Here is an 11,425-nt window from a genome sequence, read left to right as displayed (position 1 = left end):
ATTTAGATGTCTAAATTGAAATAAATAGATCCATAGGAACAACTCTCTTGATGCTGTATGATGAACATTTACAAATTATTATCCTTTGTAGAGTAAAACAGATGATACAACACAGATGATACACAAAGGGTGAGGCAACATTGTAACTAACAAGCTCTGCCATAATGTAATGTAGTTTATGTGGTTCTGATTAAACCACCCAACCACTTGTCAGATATCAAAAGAGGAAAAGTTAGCAGGTGGAAAGTCGCTTTCCCATCTTAAAGTGTTGCCGGATCAACTGATACCTACCCTTCTCACAAACGTTGGTGGTATAATCGTAGTCATCACCCGCCAGACACAAACACACAAACTCCATACCGGAACGAGGCTCGCAGGTGCTTCCATCCATACACGGGCTTGAGTCACAGCCATCTTTAAAGTTCAAGGACAACAAGCATAAACAAACACATGAAAACGGAAGCAATTAAAATATTCTGTCAGCACTTAAAGGCAGGGTAAGCAGTTTTGTGTGTTTTCAAACCCTGGGGTGGGTTTTCTTAGGGAGTAGCGTACTTGAAGGAGGGGTAGGGGGGAGTTAGGGCTCTGTGTTTTGTTTAAATTTCTATTCAAAGAAAAAAATAACAAATAAATAAATACATTTTGATTCAAATGTTAGTAGATACGACATCGTCTGAAACCATTTACCCTGCCTTTAAATTAAAGAACAATGAACAGATCTGTGGGGAGTGGTAGTCTAGTGGCTACGGATGTGGGCTTGTGTTTGGAGGGGATGGCAACCAAGATGAACCACCTTGGGCAGGGCTGTAATTGCTAAGTAGTTGAATTATATGTATTTGGAGAGTGAATTAATTACTTGGAGGTTTTGTTGTTGGAGGCTTTGTTGTTGCTGTTGGTGATGTTGTTGATGGAGGCTTTGGTGTTGCTGGTGGTGATGTTGTTGATGGAGGCTTTGGTGTTGCTGGTGGTGATGTTGTTGATGGAGGCTTTGGTGTTGCTGGTGGTGATGTTGTTGATGGAGGCTTTGGTGTTGCTGGTGGTGATGTTGTTGATGGAGGCTTTGGTGTTGCTGGTGGTGATGTTGTTGATGGGGGCTTTGGTGTTGCTGGTGGTGATGTTGTTGATGGAGGCTTTGGTGTTGCTGGTGGTGATGTTGTTGATGGAGGCTTTGGTGTTGCTGGTGGTGATGTTGTTGATGGAGGCTTTGGTGTTGCTGGTGGTGATGTTGTTGATGGAGGCTTTGGTGTTGCTGGTGGTGATGTTGTTGATGGGGGCTTTGGTGTTGCTGGTGGTGATGTTGTTGATGGGGGCTTTGGTGTTGCTGGTGGTGATGTTGTTGATGGAGGCTTTGGTGTTGCTGGTGGTGATGTTGTTGATGGGGGCTTTGGTGTTGCTGGTGGTGATGTTGTTGATGGGGGCTTTGGTGTTGCTGGTGGTGATGTTGTTGATGGAGGCTTTGGTGTTGCTGGTGGTGATGTTGTTGATGGCGTTGATGATGCTGGAGACACTATTGTTGCTTGTGATGCTGGAATTATTAAAAGTTGAAACAGCACATCATAAATCATGACCTACATGCAAAACGTTCAACTATTTCTAACAACAAACTCTGAGTGGGCAACGCATGAAATTGATCATTGACTTCCCAAAAGAAACTTGTACAAATATATTCTAAAAAAGATCTACCCTAATTCCTATCAAATTACAAATCTATGCATATATGATGCCTTTCCCTGCACAGAGATTGCATTTGAAACATGAGGTGTGTGCATTTGTTTAATTGTAACCTTTTTCATTCTCAATAGCACAACTGGGACCACAAATCAAAACAAATGTCCTCTTCTCTACTTCAGTCATGAGCGTGTCAGTTTCACATTTGGTAAACGATACGATGTATAGAGGGTCTGCATCATCCAATTTGAACCTAAAATTCAAGCTTGTCCATCTGCATTCAATATAACAATGACAAGAAATGTATTAAAATAACTGTGTATATACACATGGCTTTGTAAATCTGTCTTTGAAACTACTCAGAATCCTTGGTTTGGCCCCAGACAGTGGAGAGGTGAATGATGTTAAATGATAAGAGAATTATGCAGTTGTGGTTAAGTATAAGGGCCAATCCCAATACACCCCCTACTTTCTACCACTAGCCCTCCCTCACTACCACTACCCCTAAAAAAGAAGCCACAAATTTTAGGACCCTTGTAATCTTCCTAGGGCCCAGTCCCAATACTCCCACTACTCCTACTTTTCAGCACTATCCCTAAATTTTGCTTGCTACGTCACTGCGTGGTTTACGTTCGGGTACCTAAGCGACTGCGTAGTTACGTTTGCACATACGTCACACCTTATCAGGAAGCTGAGAGCTAAAAGCTGTTTTAATTTCAGCTGTAGCGCTGTTAATATGCCACTTTATTAAGTTTTAATATTTTTTCAGGCGTAAAAGTAACCGTTAAGATCCCCAACCTGGGCTCAGTTTATCCAAATAACGCCTGTTAAGAAATTTGTTGTTTTCGGGATGAGAACAGCCTGCCGGCTCGGGAGCTGATTTATGGTTCTGCGTTAAATCGACGCAGAGCCTACGCCATAGGATCTGCGTTGGTGTAACACGGAACCATAAATAAGCCTTTATTCTGGCGAGATCTGAAAAACGAGCAAGCGAGTGATTATGTACATTCACTGAGTGAATATTATGAAAGTAAAATATATATTTCTTGCTAGAAATGTAATCAAAACGCATTTTTATGCAGAAACTAAGTCAAAATACTGATTTTATTCACTAAAAAATAAGAAATGTCCGCAATGTTTTTTTGTTTGATTCAGTCCGCAAATGACGACGAAAAGCATTCTGGGAAATTTTTCTAGCCCTCGGTCGGCGAGTCAGCATCTGAAATAGGGCTAGATTCATACACACTAAACCTCATTTACCCCACTAGCCCTAGGTGAAAAGAGGAATTGGGACACCACTACCCTCACGGGAACGCGCAAAATTTAGGGGTAGTGATAAAAAGTAGAGGTAGGATTGGGACTGGGCCTAAATGTCTAAGCTGGGTGACCAAAGATGGAAAGTGAAATAAAGTATGTTTCATGGTTTTAGTCTTAGACATGCATATAGGTCATTACAACATGGTCCAAGTAAGGCTCTCCGGTCATTTTATCAAGTTAATGAGTACCCTAAAAGGATCGAGTGTCTCTGTGCGTTCAGTCTTTTAGGTTTCAAACATGTAAAACAGTAAGTAACTTGATTGGGGGTCGGAGGGATACAATTATTTACAACCAATTTCTGTGTTTTGCTTTGTTGTTTTTTTTTCTGTTAAACAAATCCAACTAAACAATACTGCAAGGTACAATTTTGATGAATTGTGCAAACTATTGTTATTATTGTTATATTTTGTCTGTTTGTTTGTTTGTCTGGGTTTTAAATGTCAGATTTAAAGTCAAAACTGTTGTAAAAACAAGTAAAAAGCCTACTGTGAAGACGTTGGACCAGTTCCAATTACTGGTTGAAGGACAAAGAAGAGGACATTGATCTTAACAGTTATACGCTCAAGTCTATTTATTTATTTACAATCTGTACATTAAAAGCTTTTCACAACTTCACTTGTGTGAATCAAATGTTTCAATTGCAAATTCAGGTACTCACATTATTTATCTAAAGTCTTTTTTATTCTTTTGTTTAAGGAAACTGAGATTTTAGTTTAATAAATTAAAGTGACTTACCAAGAATGGCCACAGTCCAAAGGACACAAAGAAGTGGGATTTTTTTAGCCATTGTGAAAAAATATAATTTGAAAAAATGCCAGCCGAAAAGTAATTATATAAGGAAAATAGTGAAGTCGATGCGCTGACGAGATGCTGTTCCCTGAAAACCTTAGACGGTGTGGCTGATTCCTTCCTTGAACAGCGGTTTTAATCATTAGCCAACCCCTCCCTCGGTGATACAACGCACAGCAATGTGTGTCCTGCCAAGAAAAAAAAAACCTCAGGACGTTTTAAGATTCAGATTACTTATTTGCCAACAGATTCCATGATGTGTATGCCTCTGTTTTTATACACACCTGTATGTGATCCAGATCTAAAGGGTGGGTGCATCCAGGTCAACGCAAAAGTCACTACATGCTCCATAAACAGACAGATTTAGAAAGAAGATGACATCACTTTATGGTCGATCTCAGAACTATTCTGGGACATTTCATTTTGATGAAACAGCATCCTCCGTGCTTCCGAGAGCAGAAAGGAATAAACGAAATGTAAAAAGTTGAAGAGTTTTCACCAGCATTTTGGGATTATTTAGCATCAACCCCACAGTTCGATAAGTAAAAGCATTTTGCAGTGGTTTGGAGGTATATTTTATCAGACTAGGTATAGCAATCCACATACAGTAAAGACGCTAAGCAACGATAGATGACGATAGAGACTTTGTCAGTCTGGGTAATTGGATGCAATTTACCTTCTCACTCTCATAAACAAAATGTCATTTTATGCCTTTAAATCAAAATCAGTTAATTCATTCAATTATCCAACTCTTTGATAAATACATTTTCATTTTCTTTCTTTCTTTCTCCACTATTACTCTTCCTTCCGGTCTTAAAATTCTTAAACCTAGCCCAAGTTTGCTTTAGATAAACAATACTCAGGAGGAATAGAAGGGAATATATATATATATATATATATATATATATATATATATATATATATATATATATATATATATATATATATATATATATATATATATATATATATATATATATGCTTACAATGTTGAGGAGAAATGAAAACAAGGAAGGAGCCAACAGTTAGCATCTCCATGAAGGAGGAAAAAGCGAGTTAAAATCAGGGTTCTTTTATTAACTATCTGACAAAACTGGAATTAAACCAGTTTACTAAAAAACGAGAAACAAAAGGAAGCAGTTGTTTGTTTTTGGCAACTTATCATTTTTTTACTGAATAAAATATTCAGTTGTAGGAATAAGGGATGTATGTCATACTTCCTAAATTGACAATTCTTCCTGAACTGCCTCAAAGTTGGTGTGATGGCTGGAATCTATTCAAGTCAAATACGCAATATATGGTTTAATATTCCTGGATAACATTTGGCTGTCATGGCATCGTTTGGCCCATTTTCTCACATATCCTGACCTCTGGTTTCATTAGCGCCAGGCTGGGACAGTAATAAACAAGAGGAACAAAGATTGCATTGCTTGCCAGTCATTTTATGAATTTATGACAGTTCCCCCTGCGATTGATTAACTATCAACCAACGTCTTTAATCAACATTTGTGCATGTCCTCAGTTAAAACGCCTCATTGTGTCCACACATCACACTTGAACATAATGTATTATTACCAACGAGTCTGAAAGTGGGTCCTCACTGAGATTGATTTGGTCCATTTTCCGTTACTGTTACTGAAAACTGGGTGGCCAGTAAAACAGGGTGGGACAAAGGGTAGGGTGACCTTTGATCTGGAGCTGTCACATGATAAAAGATAAAACAATCCATGATGTAAACGGCTAAGATAAAAAACTACGAGATTGGTGATAACATAATAGGAAACCTGGATGACTGTAAATGTCTTCATGTTTTAAAATGTAATAATTCAATTATGTTGTTAAACTTATATGAAGAGAAGAGAAGAGAAATCAAGTATAATCCCGTCATAGCTTGTTAAAATGATATCTCCATACAGACCTTGACCCAGTCGCATATCTCAAATTACATAAGACTTTACATAAAACGTAAAAATAAAACTTATTAATATCCCCCCCCACCCCCACCACACACACACACACACACACACACACACACACACACACACACACACACACACACACACACACACATACTTACTAATGTCCACTTTGGGGGCGCACATTTCAACACCCCCCCTTAGAGGGCACCACTTTCTGAATGGTTTAGAGAGATGCTGGCAAGTGGAACATATGACCGGGAGTCTCCAGATTATGAAAATCACTTGAGATTTTAGTTTTAAACATCTTTTGTCCAGAAATATTTTTTTACCTTGAGATTGGGGATGGTCCCCAAAGGTAAAGGCGTCCCCAAACAACTGGTGTGTGTGCTGATGAAATTCCCCAATGTGGACTTAAGTAAGTACACACACACACACACACACACACACACACACACACACACACACACACACACACACACACACACACACACACACACACACACACACACACACACACACACACACACACACACTACAGTTCACACAAGGACATGGCTGAGCACTGAGGATCCAGGTGAGGAAATGATACTGGAGCTAAAAGCTACAAGAAAGCAGGATAAGATGTGAAGGCTATGAAGTTAAAATACACACTAAAAGAGTTTAAAAGTATAACATAAAATCCTAAAAATAGGTCTAAAAAAGCAAGAAATGCTAAAAAAAAAAAAAAAAAGCATAAGAACAACTTAAAACCATAAAACCATAAGACCTGGGTTAAAACAACAAGCACAACTAGTTAAGAAAAGGGTATAAAAGAAAGACTAAAAGGAATCAGCTAAAAGCCAATTTAAAAAGGTGAGTCCTGAGCCTGCTTTTAAAAGCATCAGAAGTCTCTGCGGCCTGAGGTTCTCCTGCAGGCTGTTCCACAGACGTGGGCCGGAGTAATGGTTATGGTAGTTATGGTTCTAACTTTGGGAATGATGAAAATGGGATGATTATGGGACCCCCTTGAAAATGAGATGTTACATCTCAAGGGGCTATCCTTTAATACATTCTAAAAGGCTGGTGCCGGAGGATTATTCACTAATGACAGGCCAGAAAAGAAACCCTTTGGACAAAGTATTAGCTATAAAACACATCTAAAGTTATACTCTGCAAAGCAGACAAATAACTTTATCGTGGCCACAGTAAAAAATAGGACAAGAAGAAAGAGTTGTAAATGTAGGGAGTAGTGTGTTGGAGTATGAATCATGGTCGCTTTTGTTATCATCTATTGTTTTGTTGTGCTAAATTCATTTTGAAAGTAATATAGTAAAGTTTAAGGGTCTGAAGATGTTCCTCAAAAGAACAAAGTTTATTTAGACGTTTCAAAGTTTATTTAGACGGGACAATGCATATTCATGAACACTACATTAAGCAGTGTAAATACACCGGGTTTTAGCAGAAATGCTAATTTCCACCCGCAGTCCCCACAAACAACCAGACACACTCACACCTACGGGCAATTTAGAATGATCAATTTACCTAGCATGTATGTTTTTGGACTGTGGGAGGAAATCGGAGTACCCGGAGGAAACCCACGCAAGCACGGGGAGAACATGCAAACTCCACACAGAAAGACCCTGCTGGGCCTGGGAGTCGAACCGGGGACCTTCTTGCTGTGAGGCAACAGTGCTAACCACTAAGCCACCGTGGTGCCTAACATGTAACTTTCACGATTAACTGGTAAGCACATGATTTCCACATGAAAAAATGCATTTAGAAAAAGATCTGTGTCGTCTCTGCAAACAAAGAAAAAAGGTGCAGGAAAAAAAGGGTGCAGAGATCAAACATACCAGTGGTGTTATTCCTGACGCCCGATGTCTGTTTGTCTCTTTCACTTTGAAGCTGGAGGGTCCAGAAAAACCACCGGCAACAACTGAAAACAGAGTGGTTGAGTAGAAGATTTACGGTGAAAGGTTATATATCTTAAACTTTGGCCCTATTAAAGGTTGGGTTCAAAATGTGTGCTTCTTGCGGGTAAATATATATTTTATTAAATAAAATAGAACCACTATAATGTTTTGAATAAGTGCTGCACTTTTTTGACTTTTTTTTAGTCAAATGGAGAGAATGTTAGGGTTCATTTTCAACTTTATCTTAAAGCAGTGACGCTGCATGTCAGACACCTTTTATCAGGGTGTTCACCAGCTGCATTTTCCATCAGCAGGTTTTATGGACATAGGGAGTGTCAACAAAGGTTCAATCACGGAGCAATAACTGCTCCTCTTGACAACAGTAAGTCCAAAGTCGCTTCCAGTTTTATGCCCTGTTCCTGGCAGTGGGGAAGACTTTTGACAGCAGTGATTAGTGTGAGGACATGATGTTTGGGAGGAGGAAAGAGGGAGAGTGATAAGAGCTGAGCTAAATGTGGCAGTACTGCTCTTTCTGCTGGAGACCTTCGACCCTGAACTCAGGGCTTCTTTAAGGCAAATGGAATATGTTTGTCATGGTTCATTACACCAGACCGTTTGCAAATTGAAGAGTCACCATTAGCGACTGCATTCGTCATATGTTTGGATATTCAGGGAAAAGACTTTGGCCGGGTTTCCCAGATCCAACCTCTCTTAAGGATTTAAGAGAGGTTCAAAGAAGGTTTCAACTAAGAGAGAACCCTAAGATACGGGTGTTTCTCAGATGACTTATTAACACCGTCCTTTAGTTTCGCTCTTTCAGAAGCTCTTTGGAGGAGCTGTCCGGTTCTGAAACCAAATCAATCGATGTCAGGCAAATCGATCACCGATCACTATCAGCGCATTTTCACACGCAGCACTGCTACCAACGCACTAATTCCCTGCTGCCTGTCCGTTATGTGTGTTATAATGAAAAACTAAGATGATAAATATACTTCAATGACCCTTTTTCATGGTGAAAACAAGACGGCAACTAAATAGGAAGTAGTCTTGGTAAGAGAATAATGAGGAAATGTATTGTTTTGTTATTAAATGTGAAAGATGGACGAATTAGGACAAATTATCTTAACGAACAGCATATAGGACCACATTGTATTCTCGTGACTAGTAAAACAGAATCCTTCACCTCAAAAAAATATTCTGAAGTTTATTTAGCTGCCTTTTTCACTATTAAACAGAATATTGCATTCATCAACGTTGTATTTGCAGATGTTTGGAGACACACGGCGGGTGTGTGCAGACGCGCAGCTGGTGGCTCACCTGCCAACACGGAGCTCACGCCGATGAAGAGAAGGTGATGGCCATAATTGGCAAGACGGCATCTGAGCAATAGTATACGGCTGCAGACCCGGAGGCAGCAGATCTGAGCAGCAGATCTGAACCGCAGTTCTAGACGTCACAGAGCCCCCTACTGGATGACTGTAGAACTGCAACTAGTAGAACTGCACTGCAACTAAATCAGCGTTCCACCTTAATAAATATATGAAGATTTAATTGATAATGAGACATGGAGCTTAAATATGAAGATTGAATTGATAATGAGGCTCAATATATGAAGATTTAATTGATAATGAGGATGGAGCTTATAATTACAGAACTTACTTCCAGGGTAAACGGCAGGGATCGTAGCTCATTCAGCACTATTTCAGATGTCATTTGTAGAGCATAGGTCTTTGCTGGTAGGCTCTTTTTTTTGTGGCAAGAGATTTAGATCATAGGCAGCACCAGTAGGTGCAGTTAAGACTGTTATCAAATTAAGGTGAAATTTTAAATTATTTCTTTAAATCATGAATGAGGCAATATAAAAAAATTAGTCTTTACTTGTTTTTAGCCTAATGACAATAAATATATATTTAAACACTGAGCAACGATAAACATCATAGATAATGTCGTGATTGAGGCTTGGTATTTTACCATGTCTCTGCAGGACTGTTATATGCACAGAATTATAAAGGTGTTGCAATTGCATGAATATGAAAAGAGACTGGGACAGAGAAGATGACAACTGTCTTGCCACTGACAGAGAGGACTAAGATGTGGCGTTTAGTGGGATATATTACCCCCAAAACTTGAACAGCATTGATCAAACCCACTACAACATAGTGTATTTGGGTGTCAAGTCCTCACTTTTGTTGTAGTAATTGTTAAAAAAAGAAATAAAGAAATAAAAACACTTTGATATACTGAAATGGTAAGTATGGTAGTATTAAGTCCAAAATTCCCAAACAGAACAATATAACATTTATTTAACAATATAACTTGGGGGAAACAATTGTCTCATCTTGATGAAATGTACAGTATATAATATATATTCAGTGCAGTGCCAGGGGGGTGGTGGTGGTTGGTGGGACTGTAGGGTTGGAACCTGGTTTCTTCTTGCACCAATGTATATGTTTAATAAAATCGTCTTTCCGTTTTATTGTTGAACTGCAGTATGGACAGTGATAATGCAGCTGCGGCCAACATCCCAGTCCACATCTGTGAATGGTGTATTCTTAAACATAAACACATAGATATAAATATTATTATATAATCAGTTTTCCATTAAAAATTGTCACTTAAAAATACAAATCCTGCATCAACAATGAAGTTCCAGCATGCACTACATGCACACACACAGGGAGAATGTTTTCAAACTTTACCTTCATGGCTAACAGCTCTGTTAAAATGAAGATCCATGTGTATCTGACATTTGTTCAACGGGGAGGGGTAGTAAACTGTAGGGCTGCAGAATGGACAGTGGTAGTTATTGCAGCATGATGTGCATCTGTGAAGTTGGGGCAAGGCCCTTCCTTTCTGGATTGTTATGTGTACCTAAAAAAGAGTGTTCAATTAGTCCAAGTTAATATTTTTACACTGTTTTACAGACAAAACTGGGCCAAAACCTAATAACGGACAAATATACATTTTCATCTTATGCACTGGATTAGCTACATTTCTGTCCACAAAATATCTAAATATAGGCTATATAGTGATATAAATGTGAATAGTTATATAAACACACATAATGTATAATATGAATAAAAAGATAAGTTAAGATATTCCTTCAATTGTCCCACAATGGGGAAATCCACAGTTACAGCAGCAACTGCACAGTTGATTGAAGAGTAGCAATAACAAACAATATATGAACAATGAATTATTGGGACGAAAAAAATAACAACCCTAACAATAATAGTAAAAATATATAATCAATATAATAACCATGACATTATTTACAAGATTAATCTTGGTAATGATTGGTAATATACAAGAGATCATGTTCTTATTGCACATAATAAATGAAAAATATATATTGCAGACAATAGAAATTGTGCCACGTAGTATTAGTAGTATTATTAGTAGTAGTATTAGTAGTCATTAACGTTAATTTCTCTGTCAAATTTAACTTAACAATATAGTTTGTGGATCATGTTAGGCATTTCACTGATTGATTAAATCACTTTTGCAGATCAATTAAGTGCCAATATATCTTGAAAAGAATACACAAAAAATGTGATTCACGGTAATCCACCTTATTCCTGGAGCCTCTACTGTAGAAACTGCTGTGGGAGTGACTTCCGGTTAGCCGCCGGAAGTTCCGTAACGCCATTGACTAACCATGGCAGCTGAGCATGAACAGCGGTTTATTTTAAAGCAATTTGCTTTCAATCTAGCAGAGAAGTTACGGTTTTGTTTTCTGACATTTAATGTTTAACATGTTTATCAACCGTAGCATTTACTAAAATGTCCTTGCGGAGCTCGGGTACGTCGTTTTGTGGAGGAAAACCTGCATCATACTTT

At 38.5% G+C, this 11,425-nt stretch overlaps 1 protein-coding gene across 1 annotated transcript; it reads right to left on the bottom strand.

The window, feature by feature from the left end:
- Positions 1 to 291: 291 nt before the first annotated feature.
- Positions 292 to 3,526, bottom strand: LOC133419125 (uncharacterized). Its single transcript, XM_061708139.1, has 3 exons — positions 3,501 to 3,526; positions 857 to 1,525; positions 292 to 414 (listed from the first exon to the last, which is right to left on the bottom strand). The coding sequence occupies exons 1-3, from the start codon at positions 3,524 to 3,526 to the stop codon at positions 405 to 407; spliced, it is 705 nt and encodes a 234-aa protein (XP_061564123.1). The 3' UTR covers positions 292 to 404.
- Positions 3,527 to 11,425: the final 7,899 nt, after the last annotated feature.

The sequence above is a fragment of the Cololabis saira genome, chromosome 19 (assembly GCF_033807715.1).
Source record: "Cololabis saira isolate AMF1-May2022 chromosome 19, fColSai1.1, whole genome shotgun sequence".
Lineage (NCBI taxonomy): Eukaryota > Metazoa > Chordata > Actinopteri > Beloniformes > Belonidae > Cololabis > Cololabis saira.
The sequence above is the reverse complement of the archived record's forward strand: the minus strand, read 5'-3'. Positions and strand labels throughout refer to the sequence as shown.